At 39.3% G+C, this 20,540-nt stretch overlaps 1 protein-coding gene across 1 annotated transcript in view; it reads left to right on the top strand.

Moving 5' to 3' along the window:
* Positions 1-20,540, top strand: part of LOC139745228 (mutS protein homolog 5-like) — a gene marked incomplete at its 5' end in the record, with an annotated part of 65,642 nt that overhangs the window by 9,476 nt on the left and 35,626 nt on the right. Inside the window, one exon of the mRNA XM_071655635.1 lies at positions 18,665-18,774. Within this exon, the coding sequence (XP_071511736.1) occupies positions 18,665-18,774 (110 nt within the window). The remainder of the gene's footprint in view (positions 1-18,664; positions 18,775-20,540) is intronic.

The raw sequence follows: 20,540 nt of genomic DNA, 5'->3' as shown, positions 1-20,540 counted from the left end.
AGTCCACCCCCTCCTCTCCGCGTCCCCCTGTCCTCAATATCATTGAGGGTGAGTTAGTGCAGCGCTTCCCAAGTCCGATTGCATTGATCCTGTCTAGACTTTTGGATTTACATATGAATATATTCATTTCCAGTCAATCTCCACAGACTTTTCAAGGTTGTGAAACATAATATCTTAATTGTCATTGAGTTTTTGGATGCAATGGTTAGTGTTTTGATGAAGAAAAACACTTCCTGAGACGAAGCTATTCTGAAATCCCCAACAATTTCATGAGTGGTTGATTTCACAACAGAGGAATATACGAGTATGCTTGAACGTCACATTCATTTCTGGATCAGAGTTCATATTTTTGCATGTTGTTAAATTTGTGAATGGCACCTGACTCGCGAAATTGAAATATACGGCTTATACAGTACATAAAGATACTGAAGTCTTAACATAGAGAGGTACTTTTGTAGAAAGAAAGATATATTGCTGATTTGGGAGAAAGAGAGAGAGGAAAAGAGAGAAAGATTGGGAGAGAGAAAAAAAGACAGACTGCACTAAACTCTGTATATAGGAAGGAATAAACCGTTAAATTGATCGTATCCATCGTATGTAATCAGCGAGACTTAATCATCCCCGCCAGCTTTCATCATAACTTCGGGGCAGATTCGCAGTAAACGCGCAGTCGCATGTCACGGGGTGTAGGGTTGATAGAAGCATGAGTCTTTTCATCCGAGTGATTAACCCACGGAGCTGAATCATGTGTGTGGTGTCATCAAGTCCTAAATGAAGACTTTTAGTGGGTTTGTACGAGTGCTAATAGTTTTATTTTAAGAGCTGTTTAGGGGGAAGAAAGTTAATCAGAATGAATCACATTCCACAGAGAAGTGACTGTGGTTGCATTGATTAAAAAATTTTGTGATGTTTCTTTCTATGAGTGCATTTTTTTTTCCACAATTAAAATGCACCTGTTTTTGAGTAAAATCTTTGTGTGTGTGTGTGTGTGTGTTGGCATATGATTGACATTATAAATGATTTAAATCGTCACATCTGTTTGAATGTTTGATTTGCCTGTGAAGAAGAAACTTTAAAATCATTTCTGTTGATGAATGATTTTTTTTTTTTTTTTTTTTTGTGCTGAAAACTGATGAATAGCCCGTATTATGAAAGACTGGTGTATTCAGGCAGTGATTATATCTATCCAAAGTCGCTTCAATTACATGTATTCTAAAACAAGTTGATTAGCCATATGTATGATTGATGCTGTAACTTAATGAACAAAGTATGCCGACCAAGCCATGGCAGAACTCGCCAATTATCACCTCCAGGGTCGTCTGTTTGTCTAAGAATTTTAGCCGGGGCAAAAAGCTCGTCCCAGAGTTGTAATTGCCATGACGCATCGCCAGCTTAGAGTCGGCAGGCTTGGAACCTTGCCACGGCTGCAGTGGAGGGGTAGGCTCCGTAACTAAACCTCCCACCTGCGAATTTACGCCGAGTATTTTGGAGATGGCTCATTCAAAGATTTGAGTCAAGTGAAGGAGTATGAGTGTAAGATTCGTTAGATTGTTTTTGAGCTGATTCTTTCTTGAAATCAAGTGTGTGTTCATTTACTGAAGAAGCTTTCAGAAGTAGTATTAACCTATTGAAGACGGACTGATTTTCCAGTAACTCACATTTCCCATTTACCCCCTGGATTTACCTCTAGACTGAGAATACTTGGGACTTGTCTTCAATGTGTCATATGCATAAAGAAATGTGCAACTCCATGCAACCCTCCCCCCCCCCCCTAAAAAAAAAAAAAAAAAAAAATCCTGCTACAACACCTGAATCTTTGATATATAAATAACAAGAAGCATGGTTTTCCATTTTCCGGTCATGGGCCATAAGAAATCTACTTGTGGCGAGATGAGTTGTCATCGTTTTCCTTTTTACATCAGATTGTGATGTTTTTTTCTCTTCCCATAGGCTGAAACAAGGTACTAGGGTATCCATTCATCTGCCATTCATCTCGGTAATATTTAGGCTGTACGTTCGTGTATGGAGGAAAATACTTTCCCTGTTGTACGATACTGGGAATGGAAGATGTTTGACGTCGATGTACTATGCAAGGGTTTGTAGTTTTGAGATTGATGATGCGATATGACGTTTCTTTGTTTGCTGATATCCGCTTTCCTTCTTCGATCAGGATACGGCTGATGGTATTCGAGATAAATGTAGGCCTACGTGATGTCACTGATGTTCACGTAGTCATGACAACGCCTTTGATGTAACAAAAGCACGTCATACCTTAACTTTAGATGTAGGGGATGTCCCAAAAGTTTGAAGTAGCTCGAGCAAGTCTTAACGGCCCTGTGGTATGACGCATGTATGGAACAAAGCTGCGTGGGTATCGGTGAGTATTTTGCGGGATTACTCGTAGTAGAAGGCGTAGGAGATGGGTCTATGGGGGTGAGACTACTTGTCAGTGTATTGTTCTTGGAGTGTAGCCACGGCGGTGGTAGGCAAGTTGCGTGAGTAAGGTTGTCCTCTCGGCCAGTTGCTGCAAACTAGGACTTCCTGAGTTAGGATGCGCTGCCCCCTCCCCCCCCCCCCCTCGTCCTCATGCGCAGACACTTGCCGCCTGCTGACGTAAGCCCCCCAACAACTGGCGAGGCATGAGTCACTGCAGCAACCTGTAGGTGGTTCCTGGCCCTTCCTCTCACTGCTAACTCTTGTCATTCCCCCCTCCTGCCCCCCTTGCCCCCCCCCCCCTTGCCCCCCTCTTCTCTTTCTTCCTCTTCTTCCTCTGCCCCAGAATGCCATAATGATTCGGCAGCTCGACTGCAGTAACTTTCTTTCATTTCGCATTGCTTTTAGACATTTTTATTATTGTTTTTTTTTTATTGAGGACACCATACTCCTTTTTAATGATTTTCCTTGATTTGTTACACTAGTTTTTTAGTTCACACCAACACATCCTTGTGTTTGTTCTTTTGTTTGTTAATTTTTTTCTCACAGTAATTGTGGAAGTGGGAGTAAAGCATAACATGTTGAGTAATGGGTTATTCTTGCTTATGAGGAGCTATTAAGTTGTGTGCTTTCTTGTGAGTTTACGAACTGTATGTGAATGGTATACAAAACTGTCATCACACCCTCTACTGGGCTTAATTACCAATGATAGTCACCTAATTACCAGAAATGGCATGGTTTGACGTTACGCGAGGCTACCATTCACTCTCTCTACCGCTGATTACAGAAATCAGGGCAAATGGAAGAAAGAAATTATTTCTTTTAACACATGATCCCATTAAACTGTCCTCTGATCTTTTTTGTTGTTGTTGTTTTGTCACTCTTTTTTTTTAGTTATTTTGCTTTGGTAAAAATGCCGCGTCATGTTTAGATGGAGCCTCGAAGCCTTCGAATGTCAGATGCCCTCCTTGTAACCTTTGGATAGCGACCCTAGATTCTTACACAAGCCTGTTTTGTGACGCGTCATTCTATTTTTGTGTCAAAGGAATAAAAATTCATGTCACTTTCTTTGTAGTCATTCCATGAAGCTCTCTTTTTTGCAATTCAAGGTAAAAAAATAGAGTATAAAAGTAAATTATTCAGAGAGACAGGGTCAATTCAATCAAGATAATGAAACAAGAGCTTTAGTTGAGAAGAAAAAATCATCCAAAATCGAACAAATAGTGCCAATGTATAACCATTTCAGTGTCAGTTTATCATCTAAAATAAGGTCCAATGGTTGTAACGAAAGTCAGTGATGTAATCATTTGGATGACACCCTGACATAGAAGATGGTTTTCACATGAATATCAAACATACACTTAGCTTGAATTTGAATTGTGTGAATGGTTTGCTCCACGTTGCCACTAAGAAAGTATCTAAGGTTCAGGTTAGGAACTTTGAGGACATTTTTAATGTGGTTGCAGCTCTCAATTTAGTGCAAGATTGTTAGTTATTACTTTACTATTTGGTTCATCAGGCAGTATCTTCATCTGAACATTACCAGCATATAATCATGCTGTTTGATACTTTCATGACTCTATTATAATGTGCTGCAAAATGCCCGGCGTACCAAGATGTGGTGGAGTGAAGATTTTCACTAAAGAAACACTTGACATCATCATGAGCATCACGATGTCAATGTATGCTTGTGTGTACATGTATGTACATGCATTTGTGTATGTATGAATGTGTGTGTGTGCTTGTTTCTCAAAGCTGTATAGGCTGTCTTGTATCATATTTAGAAGCAGATGTGAGCCTGTCAGACCATGCAGATAGAAAGGGGGGGGGGGAGGGGGAGGGGGGAGGTGGAGGTGAAGGGAGGTCATTCACCTGCTGTCTGGTTTAGATGTGAACTTTGACCACATGGCACACCTCCTTACCCTTACCCTGACTCATTCAGCTGGCAACCCTCTTGTTTTAAGGCTACTGCTGCCCTTCTATTAAAGAATGTCATTTATTATGGCAGTTAACATGATATACAGTACTTGAAATAGCTTGGAATCAAATCAACTGCCTCCATTTCCTCTTCTCTGTTTTTTGCCAATAATTTATGCCAATACTTCTTGATCTTTCAGCTACCATGAGGTAGGATGACAGAAGTATTGAGTTTCATACCACCCATGCCCCAAGCCCTGACTGCCATGGATTGGTTCCGACATAACATAAAACAGTCTTTACCCAATCAGCCTTTAAATCCATCTCAACATTTTGCAAATGATAAGTAAATCAGCATACACACCAAAAAGAAGAAAAGAAGAAAGCATATGGTACAAAAAAGAATAATGCATCCTTTGGTCACTCTTTCTTTTAAGTAAATTTCTCTCAGATGAGTAAGTTTGTTATAGGATTTCAGAGAGTGTGATAGCCTCGGAAGTACCATCTGCCTGATCTGATTAAACTGGTCTAATTCACTATTCGTGCCAGCACATAGTGGACAATTTGAGTTACACCCATTTATGGTTTCAAGCTGCCAATATGCCCTCCCCCACCTGCCCCCACCCCACCTGCCCTAACCACCTGCTCCACCCCTCCCTTCCTCCCCCCTCTTCTCATCTTTGATTAAATGTATTGCTTCAGATGCCTATCTTTTCTTAAAGCGGTGACTAGGTGGGGTAATTAAACCCTTACTGAACTCCCCCCCCCCCTTTTTTTCCCCTGTTCCATGTGGCTAATGCTTTGTTCTCTGGTATATCAAGGCAATTACCCCCATGAGTGATTACCCCCCCCCCCCCCCCCCCATACTCGTTAGTGATAAGGTTAGAGTAAAGATTAGGGTTAGGTTTAGGGTTCAGAATTTGGGTTAGGATTAGGATTAGGATTAGGATTAGGATTAGGATTAGGATTAGGGTTAGGGTCATGGGAAGGGTCCTGGGTAATTGCCCAGGGGGGTAATTGCCCTAGACCCAGTGTATAAGGGATGTTCTGAATCTGATTGGAAGAGGACATGGATAACAATATAAGCCACGTCCCTGAAGTATTTATATATTTATTCATTTATTTTTATTTTTGTTTTTTTTTTGTGCAAAGGTCTGCCCATTTGTCTATCACAATGTTGCATCTGTTTGACTTCTTCAAAAGTCGAAAGTTTCGGGGCAAGAACACCTAAATGGAGATCATATAACAAGGCGTTTTAGAAGTAAGGCTGCGATTCCAAATCATTTTGATGCCTCGTCAGCTGACCTCACTGAGGGCAGCAACCTCCAGCTAATGAGGGCCTCCTCCCAGAGGAGATCCTCACCTCCTTGATGTCTCTATCCCCCGCACACCGCAAAGATTTGACGGCTTGGCCGCAAGCACATGTCATAAAACAATATCAAAATTAGCTGTCTTTCATTCGTTGTAACCTTGCAGCCCCCCACCCCTCATTTTTAACCCATCATGTTTGAGGAATTTTATGGCAGAATTGTCTCATGTTCTAATCATCAAATTTGCAACACTGAATTTCACTGCACATCTTGCATTTCCGTAATTGGCAAATTGGCAACTCTGAATTTTAGTACATATCTTGCAGTTCCATGACATTTATATGCTCCTGCAACAGTTGCTCCCATGAAATATCTGCACACTAAGCCAAACATAAATTCAACCCATAAACATTTAACCCTGACTCTAATCATAATCCTCACATCGAACTAAACCTAAAACCCTATTACAACCCTAACCCTAAGTCCTTGGAGAAAATAGGACTGGAGCAACTGTCGCAAGAGCAAATATCATGTCACCATGTCTTTCATCAGGGAAAGATTAGATGGGACTGGTTTTGTTCCTTTCATCTGCACATAATTAGAAAGAAATTTGCAAAGTGTTGTCACTTTCTGAGGGGAAAAAGAACTTAAATCTTCTAAAATATGTCTCCAATTTTAGAATCAGTCATAACTTTAGGAATTGAGCAATTTTGAAAAATCTGCAATGGAAACAAACAAGTACATGTCAGAAATGAAGAGCTCAAATATTAAAAAAAAAAAAAGTTGCTGAACTTTATGAAACACTGAACTGACAAAGAATAGTTTGACTTAAATCAAAAATCATATATGGGACTTGATTAGTTAAACACTGTAGAAAAGTTAGAAGTTAGTGCAGTCATTGCTGCACTCCATGACTGCAAATCTGACCCTTCACAAAATTGTTGGAAAATCTGATTTCCAAACAATAAAACTTCATAAATAATCCAGTGAATTGGTACAAAGGCACTAAGCTCATTGATTGACATTGGGATTTTAAAGGGGCAGACATGTCAGAGAAGGAATAGAGGTAATTCTGGAGTGTTTGAAAGAAGACAAACAAATACACTCAGGCATATCCTCGAGGAGTAGGTTAGAGTGCTAAAAAACCTTTGAGGAAAGGAAAATTTGCTAAAGGAAGAGGATTGCGGTTGAACCTTGGGGAGATCCTGCAACGTGAACACAAATGTGACATGATCATGAAAGTCCTGTGGAGTGACAATCTTTTTTTTTTAATGCAATTTTTAATGATTTTTTAAATGTCTTTTCTGTGGATACTTTTAGCTTTTGTTTTAATGAGCTTCCCCTTGTCTCCCATGCATCCTCTTGCCATCCCAGCAACCAAACACTCTCCGTGGTCTAATAAACCCAGTCAGCATCGATTAGTGGTGACATCTCTGTCAACTCCGCTGGCCCCGCCCCGGACTTGTCACCCAATATTTGATAGCTTCCCCCGCTTTGACCATATTCTCACCACCCTATCATAGAAGGACCCCCAAGAGAGAGTCTGATGCAGTTAAACACACTGATCTTTTGGCCATTTAAGCAAACCACATTGTGAACCGCATCGATAAAAGATGATAAAAGTGAGCCTTTCACCAAAGAAAGACATCAAAACATTGTAGTGAATAGTTTTGTTTATACGTAGCCTTTGAAGCAGGCTCATAGATGTATTGTATTCCGGGGCGGGGTGTTTGCATGCTGTATGATATCTCCTTTGTGCTCCTATAAATACATGTACAGTTTGCAATTCTTCATATGTGGCCACATGTGTATCAAGAAATATGAAGAGTTATCTTTAAATGTCAGAGATCTTTAAATCTTTGAATGTTTTGATACGAAATATGCTAAAATATTGCTCTTGAAGCGATATGCAAATTTGATGATGTAATAGTGTCATTGATTCACAAGTTTCAGATTGACTTGCACCTGGCTAAGCCACTTCCAAATTTCCCCTTTTTAAAGATTTCAAATCTTGTAAATGAAATCATATCCTCTGTGTCAATATATATAGTCATAATAACTTTGCAATTTTGACTATCGAGAGGGAGGGTGTTGAAGTTGCTGAATTTATACTAAAAGTGATTTTTTTTTATTCTTATTTTGACCGTCTAGAAAGCCTATGGACAATTTGTGTAGCAATGACGTATTAATTGTCTCATCTTATGTAAATACTGTAAAACGAGGAATTTTCGCGTGCATTTTAATTTCGCGAATTTCGCGAGCGCCAAGATTCGCGAATTTCGCGAAATTAAAATGCACGCGAAAGTTCTTGTCTACACTATAAGATGCATTGAATGCCAGTGGCAGTTCGCGAAAATTTCATGCCGCAAAAAAGGCTGTCGGCTCCAATTCGCGAAAAATTCATGCCGCGAATATATCATGTTTTGCAGTATATATATTTTGACATAATATCTAATGTGTCTTAACCACATGTGAGACTTTTAATTTTCACTTAAACTACTATGGATGTGTTCTTATGAATTGCACTCTGTTTAACGACAGTCAACTTGAGAATAGGGGTGGTGCGTCACTTTGAAATTAGTGAAGTGGAGGGGCTTAGTAATCATGTGTGCAAGGAATCCACAAAATGTCCATAAAAGTGAACAGGTGGGACTAAACACACATTTGTGGTACAGTATAGGAAGCATGACTTTGCAAGCTGGACAAACCCATTTGTTTCTTTATGCTTCTAATATCTCAAGTGAGTTCTACTGTGTGTATTGTTGTCATATAGCCAAGCAGATCTCTGGGGGGCTCCATAAAGTCTGTTCAGAGGCCAATTTACATCAATATGTCTCTGTTCCGACCCAGACTGTCTGGGCGTGCTGTTCCCATGGTAATTCGTGGTATTGGTTAGTGGCAAAAGGTGCCTGCCTGGGCCAGACAAAATGCTTGTAATTTTGCTTCCAGGTGGAAACCCACTAGTCTATGTAGCCTTTTGATACAGACCCAGTACTTCTCTCATTACCAGTATGATACTGTAAAAGTGGATATTTTCACGTGAGTAATTTTTCGCGCTTGGCCGGGTAAGAAGAGTTTCGCCTGTTTTTAATTCCGCGGAATCAAGACATCACGCACAGGAACATATGGCAAGCAAAATTATTTGTGTGCTTTTATTTTCGTGCTAGTTTCTGGTTGCGCGAAATGCGCGAAAATTTCCACTTTTACAGTACTCCTCTCCTTTTCTGATTTAATCCTTAACCCTTTTTTCCTTTTTTTTTTTGGTCAACATACTGAGCTGAAATTTAGAAGCCTATTTCAGTTATTCAGTTCCTCTTGATATGCATTTATTCCCCCTCCCCTGTTTTAATCCCTTCCCCTTTAACCATTTTTTTTTTTTTAACACACAGAGCTGAAACTTGGAAGCGGTAGCCTATGTAACAGTTTTTCAGTTTCTCTCGATATCCATTTATCCCCCTCCTTCCCTGTTTTAATCCCTTTCCCTTTAACCATTTTTTTTTTCCCTGGGGGGGTCAACATACTGAGCTGAAACTTGGTACGGTAGCCTATTTTACAGTTATTCAGTTTCCTTCCAAAACTTGGCCATGATTTGATGTAGACACATACCTGCAAGTCACATGGATTGACCAATCAAAATCTGCCAGCTTACGGGTATGTGCGTATTTGGAATACCAGAACAAAAAGAAGTGGAGGGAACTACCAATCACCTTGATCTGTGGTAAGATGTGAGACAGTGAAAGGATCGAGAAGGGCTTGATGTGACAAGGAGAGTCTGACTGCGAGACTAGGCATCCAATGTCTACACTGTGTGGAGGGAGTGCTGTGATTGGTCAGAAGTAGGCCCGCTTGGGATAGTGAAATTCACATGGTTCTGTCACTATTATTGTCATCAGTATTATTTGTAGAACTGGTCTAAGTAGCCCAAGTTGAAAGGTATCATTTACTGCTTTGAGTTAAGTATCATTTTTGTCCACAATTCAGGAAATCCTGTAAAAAAGTTGGTAAAATTCCCTATCAGGGCATCACTGCCTGTTATCTTTGCATAAATCAAGAACTCACATCCCAATGATGTTTGGGAATGCTTGATGTGAATTGTGATAGAATTTGGCAAAAGGTAACAATGCAGGAATTGATCCTGTAGGATTAACACAGCTACCCACTGGCTTTCAGTTGCCTACCTGTTAACTAATCAAGGATCATACCTGTGACCAGTCATTCCTCTAACCCTTTATATGAACTAAGAAAAAAAGTATAATCTGTTTTAAAAAGATGAGCTGAGTGTGAATAAGAAGGGCATTAAGGAGACCAATCAAGGTTAATTAAAAGTACAGAGACCTTCAGATGAGTCAATGCAATTTCCTTATCGTGTTAAGATGAAGTGTACATGGTGATATGGAAATCATGGCGTGGTGCAATACAGATGTAAACATACGATGAGCTGCAAGGAACCAATCAGTGAAGGTTTATGGAGCTATCTTTAACCGTGGGGGATCACCTACCGCTACCTTACCCGTGACGGTGTCATTATTGGTCAGTCGGGGTGCATGTGTGTGTGTTTAGACCACCCTCTTGATTTGATTTTGACCCTAACCTGATTAAAGGGTCGCAATTATGCAATTAACAACTTTGAGAAGTTGATGAACTAATGACTCATAAACTGCACCTGTCCGAGGGTCCCCCTTGACGTAAAAAGACAGGTTCATTGTCATGATTGGCCCGGACCCTCCGCGATGACTCCAGCTTAACTCACCCCGTGGTTTAAATGGGGTGTCCCTCCCTTTGGTTTCCCTTGACTTGGCTGTGACAGATGGTGTCTGGTGGTGGGACGTAGGCTGCCGAGGTGTGGCATGATTTGATCTCCCGAGTTGTCAGGAATTATCTGTGAAATGAGTACAAGAGATTTTCTAAGAGACAAGTTCTGTTCTTTCGATTTCTTTCATTTCACTAGGTTTGATTTGTATAGAACGCAATCGGGATCAAGTAGTACAAAACTGGAAAGATTTCTTGTGTAACTGCAATAAACTGGATTTTAAAGCATTGGTAATTTAATCTCCCATGCACATGTTTATATTCATAGACTATCTATCTATCTATCTATCTATCTATCTATCTATCTATCTATCTATCTATCTATCTATCTATCTATCTATCTATCTATCTATCTATCTATCTACCTACCTATCTATCTATCTATCTATCTACCTATCTATCTACCTACCTAGCTATCTACTATGTATCTATATACTGTGTACCTATATCTATCTACCTATCTATCTTCCATCTATCTACATATTGTATCTGCTATCTATCTATCTATCTATCTATCTATCTATCTATCTATCTACTATCTATTTATATTCTATCTATCTATCTATCTATCTATCTATCTATCTATCTATCTATCTACTATCTATTTATATTCTATCTATCTATCTATATATTAGTCTATCTATCTTATTATCTGGATACATTAATAGCTTTATATACTTTATGATAGTGTACATGCATGTATGTATGTATGTATGTATGTATGTATAGGGGCCTATGTATGAATATGGCTATAACTACTAAAGGTTCTATCCTGCTAATGCAAACCCAAAATGAGAATGTAAACTGAAATGTGGCATCGATTCATATCTTATAGGGGAAAATGAGGATACCTTGTTTCATTTTTTAAAGTACTTTTTACGGGAGGAGGCATCAAAAATATACTTAATTCAGTGTACTGTGATCTGATGTTGTGCTTCATGTATTTTGATGTTTGTTGTTATTGTTGTTTTTTTTTGCAGAGGCCTTGAATTAAAAGCAAAACAAAATAAGGACATGATGTGTTACATACTGTAGAACTCCTTTCATATAATGTTGATGAAATATCTTTTCAAAGACATACCTAGTCCGCAATATTTTTCTGTCATGCCAATATACTTATATGTATATTACATAATCAACACTGTATATGAATGTGGTTACCATGGAAACAACAAACAACTAGCACATCAAGTCAAAAGTGAATTAATTTGTTGGTATAATGCTATAGTCTTTCAGAGTTTGGATTACTCAAGCGTGGAAGAAGATCTTCTACAAAAATATCAATATTATGAGTGTTTAAGGGAACATACGAGCTCCTCTTGCATTACAGGCTTATCATAGTTGGGAGAAATGATATGTCCAACATGTAAAATGATTTGTAGCCTTTTCACTTATGTCTAGTTCCCATCATGTCTGTAGTGTCACAAATTAAAGATATGAGTTTGATGTAGCAGCATTCAAACTGTCAAGCATCAAGCATGATGGAGGCGATAGTGGAGAGCAAGGATTAATTTCTGAATCTGATTACATTTCCTCCGATTGTGCGGGGGGGGGGGGGGGGGAACAGAGTGAGAAGAGAAAATGAGACTCTACTAACACCCTTACAAACAAATTGAGATTTCTGTCACTGAGACTGAAGTGCAGATGGAAATATCCAAACACTTGTTGATGCAAAGTTAACGGAAAGGGACAATACGACGTGAGAAAAATAAAGCAGTTTTCCCCACTGCTGCTAGGATGCGAAGGAAGTGGCAATTATTGTATCTAACTGTTTACAGGATGTTACATTTGTGAGCCCAGTTTTATTTTCTTTCACTTTTTTAGCATAAATTCTGATTCTGTGCCAGTGAGCAAGCTGCAACGAACTCTTCTCCTAGTACTCCCGACAAAGATGTTGGGTTGTGGGAGTGATTTGTTTGTTTCTTTGTCATTCATTATTCCCTGACAATGTGATGATTGTTGAATTCCGGTGTCATTCAGATGAGGATGATGAGGATAAAAGGGTTTGTATCACTCGTCTCTTCCAGCGTTTGTGATACCACTGTGCAGGGAGGAAAAAGAGCTTGATCCTACCCCCCCCCCAAAAAAAAAAACCTCCATGTATACCAAACGAAACAAAACAAAGCAATCATGGCTCTTACTCATATGCTTCTCATGTGTACACAAGAGAGTCCCTGGGTATAAGATACAACAATGAGTAAGCCAAAACTTAGTGAGGTATTATCTGTGCTTCGTGAGATCAGGGAGGGCTTTGCAAAGCAAATTTTAACATCTTCCCAATGACAGATGGTCTAAGAAGAGAAAAGAAAGTTACATGATGCGATTAGGATGTCTGAAGGTGTGGATGACAGCATCATTAACGTCTCAAACACAATAAACTAAAGCTGCGTTTCCCTCCCCCATCCCTTCCCCCTCCCCCCCCCTCCCCCCCCCCCCCCCCCCGTGCTTCCCCATGATGTCATTAAACAACAGAGCTACCAATTTGGGAACCCCCCTCCCACGTACGCCGCACCCCCGTACACCACGCATCACCACGTGTGGGTGAGAAAGGGAAACACCCCGTAAGAATCACCAGGTATGACTGTGTTGAGACGGGGGACGCCCCGCGTGTTAATTGGGCTTAGGCCCGATTTAGTCACGTACGGATCAGGTATAATCAAAGTCTGATCGCCGGAGTGGTGACAGCGATACCCTGGCATCTGGCCCTTTGAGGTGGTTGCATCATTACGCTCATTAAGAGTGGAGCCTCTGTACCACCGTGACTTATCACTACCGGTATACCTGCCTCAACGAGGAAATGAGAGGAAAATACTCTCCCATCTTGTTTGGTTAGGAGGAGTGCAAGCTTCTCAACAGCTCATGTAGGCTTTTTGTTTGTAATTACTCTCTTCTTGAAATGCTTTCAAGGTCGGCAAACCTCTAGAAAGCATCATGGGGTTTAATTTGCAGAAGAGATTACATTGCCATTTTATTTCAATATCATTGCTTTATGTGGCTAGCTGACATGGAAATTCTTCCATTATAATGAGAGAATAACACTAGGGGTAGATGTTCATACTGTTAACAGCTAAATAATCCCAACATTGGTTGAAAGCAGATAGGACCATCATACGCAAAGACTGTAGTCTACTTGAGATTATAATTGATAAGAATAATCAAAAGCTCTCCAAATTTGATGCAGTTGAGGGAAGCCAAAATTCCATATGCATGCTATAAAATAATTTATAGTGTAAAGACTAATTTGCCCACATGAGACAGTAATATGGCTCCATTTTCCTTCAAAGAAATGATGGTATACTCTGGTAAAGACTTTTAATCATTTCCAGTATGCAGTCGTTATCTTGTTAGCCACAGACCTACCAAGTCTCTGCAAATCTCCAAACTTAAACATCTCTTCATGTTCTAACAAAAGTACCATATGACCAGAAAATTTAGCATGCTATGAAACTTTCACAAATTTCGCAAGGGCCGAGGAGCCTCAAAAATATTGAAATGCAAGCAAAAGCTCTTGTCTACACAATAGACTGAATGCCAGTGGCAAATCGTGAATGTCTGATTCAATGACATGCCATTGTCTTCACTTTGTGAAAGTTTTATGCTGCAAATGTTTCTGGTTTTACAATATAAATGAAGACTTGCCTGATGTGGAGATTATTTCCACCTACATCTAGATGCATATAACATGCAAGAATATGCCTGATTGCTATTTGGCACCCCCTCATTCTAACGTGTTGATGGTGGCAGCTCTAAAGCAGTCAACTTTTACTGTAACTTCTCAGAGTGGCGTATTGTTTGCAAGTGGCAGAAATAGTTTTTCGTTTCAGTAGTTGTTTTTGTGTGTGTGTGTGTTTTTCATTGATGTAATTGACATGCTTGTCTCACTAATTACAATGGAAATATTTGGTGTTATTTATTGTCACTGGGTGACAAGGCATCATATCTACAAAATGTCAAATGTTCAGGAGAGCAAAAAAAAAAACCACCAAAAAACAAACAAACATAGCATCCAAAGCACTGTATCAAATGAGATAGCCTTTCCTTTGACATGCTGTGGTGGCTTCGTTTTTTGGGGTAAGACAGCTAGGATTTGGACAGGACATCACTTAACTGATTATCTGACCATTAATCCAAAAAAGTCGTTTTCACCAAAATTTGAGATACAAGGTCTTGTCACCCCAGCTTTGTTATGCCACTTGGTTGTATCTATAATCTGAACCCAGCCTGACTCTCTCACAGTAGGATGCAAACCTTGAAAGGGTCTTTTCCCACCCTTCAGAAACTTTTACCTTTGAGTAAAAAACAAACAAACAAACAAACAAAGCAAAACAAAGAACTTGTGTGAAATTCAATCGTCCAAAGGATTATGGCATAGGATGCATTTGTAATCTTGTGACGGCTGCATTTGATTCAATAACCTTACCCATGTTTAATTGACAAATTCAAGTTCTGCTCATTTTGTTCCCACTCTATCCCCCCCCCCCTTTCTCAGCATGTGTTTTTGTGTGTGTGTTTGTGTGTGTGTTTGTGTGTGTCTGTTTGTGTGTGTGGTTTCTGTGACTTCTCACACTCTTTCGAAGGACCGCACACCAGTTTTAGTTTCAGTTGCATCAGGGAAGAGAGAGAGAGAGAGATATCAAATCCTTCAAAAATAACAGAGTTCCAGTTCCCGATAATTGAGTTTACAGAGCTACTGCTGCTTGTCCCTGAAAGCCAGCGTGGGATATAATTGTTTCGGAGAAAAAAAAATTGTGAGAAATAGGTATCTGATATTCAGAGAAAAAAAAAGAATGGTACAAGTGTCAAATCTCTCTTTTTCGACCTGTGTGATTCACATTTAGACCGAAACTTCTAGAGGGAAGCGTCTTATTAGAGTTGTATCAACCTGACGTCAGCAATGAGAGACAGCTAGAATGATGAAGAAACGGACAGACAGACAGACAGACAGATGGATAGAAAGACAGATTTCTTGCTGATGATTCACATTTAAACAACCATGAGCATGGAAGAGGAGATGATAAAAATAAAGAAAAAATGATGAAGAAGGTGTGAATGAGAAGGAAATGATTTGCGCAAACTAGAAAATGAATGAAGTTATGAAAATGACGCTACCTGTGAAAATATTGCATGCCGGTGATTAGCACCATGATTATCCAGTAACATCCCCATTGATTATGCAGGTGAGGTGGTCATGATGTTGACTGTGCTTTTAGAGTTTGATTTGTGAGATATAGCATAATCATATTAATTGCTCAAATTTATGAAATCAATAGAAATGACTGGGAGGGAGGCACAGCTATAATGAAGTCATTTATGATGATTATGGAGATGATATTTTAACAGGAAATAATCCTCTTTGTGAGCAGTCTTGATGCTGAAGATTTTGACACTAATGGTGGTGATGATGGTGGTGATGGTGATGATGGGATTGGAGATGATGATGAAAATAATGATGATGAGATATAGGCGATAATGATAAGAATGGTGGTGGTTATGATGATGATAATGATAACTGAGATGATAAAAGTGTGGTGATGGTTGCAATTCAGTGATGATGATGATAATCGCGAAGAAAATTAACGATTGCCATGATGATGGATACTATGATGGCCAAGATAATTAAGAAGATGTCTATGATTACACTGATCATTTATGACATCTTTGACAATAGAAAGTGATTATGATGAGAGGAAGGAATGTGGCCGAATGATAAAAGAAGACAGTGGCAGAGTAAGGTAGGTTTGTGATCTTGGCATTGTCCAGGTTTCTGCTAAGCGCCCTCGTTGTCCACAATTCTAAAATGACAAACTCAGCTGGACAAGAGGATGGAGAGGAAAAAGAAGAGGAAAGTATCTCCAGATTCCAGTTTATTTCCAAACTGTCCTCGAGCGTGCCATCAATGTCTACTTTTCTCATCCTAGATAGATACAATCTTGTGATGCTGAGTCATTTCGTTTCCAGTTCTTTAACAGAGAAAGAGAGTACCATATTCTTTCTGTTACTTTTTTGTCTTATACTCCTTTTTTTTCACTCGGCATTTTCTGTGATTGAGGGGGCTGGCTGGACTTCCCGTATAGTTTCCCCTCTCCGCTGCGAGTGTGTCACGGCGGATTGCAGGAAGCGTTTCCCTGTATGATGGCGCAATTTAATCGAGAGTTTACACGCGAGCGTCAATCACGGCTATAGCATATGGCCTACTGATGGATCGTGGCAGGAACTTTGTGAGAAAGAGAAAGGGCGGGAAAGAGGGAGAGGGGGAAGTTGAGAGAGGGAGGGGGGGGTGGGACAAGAGAGAAAGGAAGTAAAGAAAAGAGGGAGAAAGAGAAATGAGGATGGGAGACAGATAAAAGAGAGAAAGATAAAGAGGAGATATGTCAAACAGATGGGATGGTTTTCATTTTAATTTTGTTCCTGTGAATGGACTGATCTTTAGTGTGCATCATGAGAAAATCTATCATTATGCTTGTCATTTTGCTGAACTGGAAATTCACTCAATTTCTTCAGTTGACTTTAAGAGACAGAATATAATCAGACACACATGCCTATAAGCCATTTATAATCACTTTTGTTCATGTTAACCCATTGAGAACGGGCTCATTTTGTTCCAACACGCATTTACCATAGACACCTGCCCAAGTATACTCGGGACTAGTCTTCAACGGGTTAACTTTAAACAACATCTTTCATGATTCTGTCAGTTACCCTGTAATAAATTCTGTGTGTCCTGCCTTTATGATATTTTGTTTTTGTTTGTATCTTCTTATGAATGCCACATCATCCCCACAAACATATCGGTTGTTCTTTTTAGGGTCTAACGTAATCATTGGTTATTAGTGTCTAGATAAATGATCTTGACATTTTTTTGTTTTGTTTTTTTGTTTTGTTTATTTCACAGACAGTCTGTGTAGGGAAACATTAATGATAATTACTGTATTAATGCGTGATTGGAAAAGCACAATCAAAGTGTGATTGACTACCAATTTTCAGAATCTGCCTTTGTTTTGTTTTTTTATTTGCAGGGCAGGTTTTTTAAGCGTGGCAACATGAATAGTAGGCCTACTGTTGAGCCATAATTCCCACATATGGATAAAACTTCAACAAGTTTTGTAGAAAGTTGTTTAGTGTGTTTTTTTTTGTCATGATTATTGTTCTTAACTCCTAAAAGAAAAAAAAAGAGACTTCTCTCAGTGTCATGCTGTGCATACTTGAGTATGCCAAATGAGCTGTTTGATTGACTGGCAAATACAAAGGGGCGTTTCTGTCGTGAGACATGGCATTCTTCCGTTGACTGTAGCTACTACTACCTTACTGTACTCTTTGAGGCCAGAATCTTGAATTTGATTGTGCGTTGCTACGAGGGAGAGTTAAAAAAAAAAAAAAGTGTCGGGATTGGGTATTGCGAGGAATAAATGAAATTGAATTATTAGACCCCTGTGGTTTCATCACACGAAGACAGCGGAGGATATGTCAAATTTTGGAGTGATTTACCCAGAATTAGGTACATCTCGTCCGGCTGTCTGCATGGCTAACAAGGATGCCAGCACGGGTGATCACATATCACTGTCACTGTTCTACACTTCAGCCTTGAACATAGTAATCACTGTAATTTGTGTTTGGGATCATCACTTGGCTGAATTGTATACCAGAGCCTGTTCCAGCTTGATCAATTTATTCCTTTCATTGTCCTTGACATTTTTTTTTCGGGCTTCTACTTGGTACTCTTCTCTTTCAGTCTTTTCCCTCTTCTTTTTCGGCATCTGTTTCTTTCTTTCTTCTTCTTCTTCTTCTTTTTTACTGCAACTTGTTCTTTCTTCTTCATCTCTCTTTTTCTTCTTGTAATTTTCTTCTCATTTGCACTTCTTCATCCTCCTTCTGCATTGTTTTGTCTTCTTGTTCCTCTATGCAGGATTTTTGTATTGTCTAGTGTTTTCTGCTTCTTCACATCAATATATCTTTACTTTCTCCTTTTTTTTGGACTGCTTTACAGATCAATCTCTCCTTCTACTGCATAATCATTTTCTTTTTGAATGTGTGTTTTATCTCCCCTCGCCTTCTTTTCCTTTTCCTTTTCTCCTTATATGTTTCGTCCTAATTTTTTTTCATACACCGTTTCTCAAAACTGCAATGTCATCTTTGCGTCAGTATGGGCTCGAATGTGTGAAATTCTTACATTAAGATTGTCTTTGATTCTGCTACAGATCCGAGCACTCGGAGGACTGTTGAAGTACCTAGACACGAGGCGGATCGGGGTGGAACTGGAGCATGCCGACGTGAACGTACCGATCCTGACTGTCAAGACCTTTTCACTGCAAGTATTTCAATTCCCCCCCTTCCAACTGGAACTTTTACAATAACTTGCCATCCGAGTTCATTGCTCTCATGCTTGGCCTGTATGCACATGGGTGAACATGTGTCCTGTCTTCTCACGACATGTTTTGCCACCGTCTGAGAGGGAAAGTCTGAGAAAATCATATTTCCCCCCTCCCTCATCATGTATTGTCTTGGCAATGACGATGGGTAGGGGATGAGATGAACATATTATAAAGAATATCACAGAAGAAAAACAACAACAGCACGAACCCCAAAGCAAACAAAACCCAGGCCATAGTATACCGGGAGGATGCCCAGTTTTGCATCATCAATCTTCAAATGACTTATTAAAACTTAAAATTTCATATGCTAGACATCTGACCTCAAGGTTTCTTTGATAGAAACTGCTCTATGACAAGCATCATTTGTAGAATATGTGTGAATGGCTCCGAGCGTTTAAGAATTTAGTCAAGTGTTGTAGAATGAAGAAAGAAAAGGGGCAATCACACATATTGGAGAGGATGATAGATTCTTATCATTTTATATTGAAGATAATATAAATTGTAGTAATAATTATTTCTTCTATCAGTAATAATGATGATTATCGTAATGATGATGATATTGATAAGAAGAAGAAGAAGCTCTTTTTAAGGTACCATTAACCCTAATTAGTCTCTGTCCTTGCAGAGGGGCCTGCCATTATGATTACCTCAGCATTGGTACAGCGTAGGTAGGCCTACTCATTTCTATGCCTGGGTCAAGATGAACATTTGTGGGCAAAATATCTTCTCCTAGGTTAAATGCACCAGACTAAATTTGAACTTAAAGCCTTTTGCTTAAAATTCTGGGTTATAACCATTACACTGTGGTGCTTGCACTGGAAAATGGCACGCATGATTTTCAATAAAAGTCTGGTTCTAATTTCAGGACACTATAGAATATTCTTGCTTTATAAATGCTGCAGCTAAGTTTTATGTCTTGACGCTATGTGTGTTGTGCATTTTAACTATTGAAATATGATGACAACAAGAGAAAATTACATAGAATGTAGCCAAATGTGTTTCAGTTGACAAACATTGGAGAATGTACACTCTGTGGTGATCTATTGAGAAGGTATTGGCAGTTTAAGGCAGAAGTGGATCCTTCATTATATCCTAAGACAGTCCTGTTATGCTACTGAATAGGAATGTACTGATTTCGCAAATCAGTCCTTTGAACCATTTTTTCCTCTTGACAATGGCCATGTCCACTTTTCTCTGAAGTCTATTCTAGTTTGAAGATTGAATTCTTGAAACGATATCGAGGAGGGGAGTTGAGGAGCGTTCATATCAGTCATTATCCAGTACAAATTGTTGTTCTCTATTCTGTCTGGTTCTAGTTAAGCTAAATTTCAGACTGTCGCCATGCCTGGTTTGTAGTCCCACTATTAAAAGGCCCTGTCCGTCAACAGAAATGGAAGGACATTTCAGATTCTTTGGCTCACATCCACCAACTGAATCTAAGAGTTAAAAAGACCCCCCAAAATGTAACAAAAAACAAACAAACAACAAAAACAAAACTGCAAAACCATCACCATGTGTTATTCTCTCATCATACTTTTCCAATTTTCCCAGTTTGAGAAATTTCCTTTTGAAGAGGCTGCCTCAAATCATACTAAATGAATGACTTTTTATGGTTTAAGATGGAACAGAACTTGGCAGGGGAGGAATTGCCGAATGCCAGCCTGGTAAAGATGAAATAGAATCATCAGCATGTCTGATGAAA

This window comes from Diadema antillarum, unplaced genomic scaffold (genome assembly GCF_040938485.1).
Source record: "Diadema antillarum isolate AM-2024a unplaced genomic scaffold, OU_Dant_1.0 seq00001242_RagTag, whole genome shotgun sequence".
NCBI lineage: Eukaryota > Metazoa > Echinodermata > Echinoidea > Diadematoida > Diadematidae > Diadema > Diadema antillarum.
This window is presented reverse-complemented; position numbering and strand designations above follow the sequence as displayed.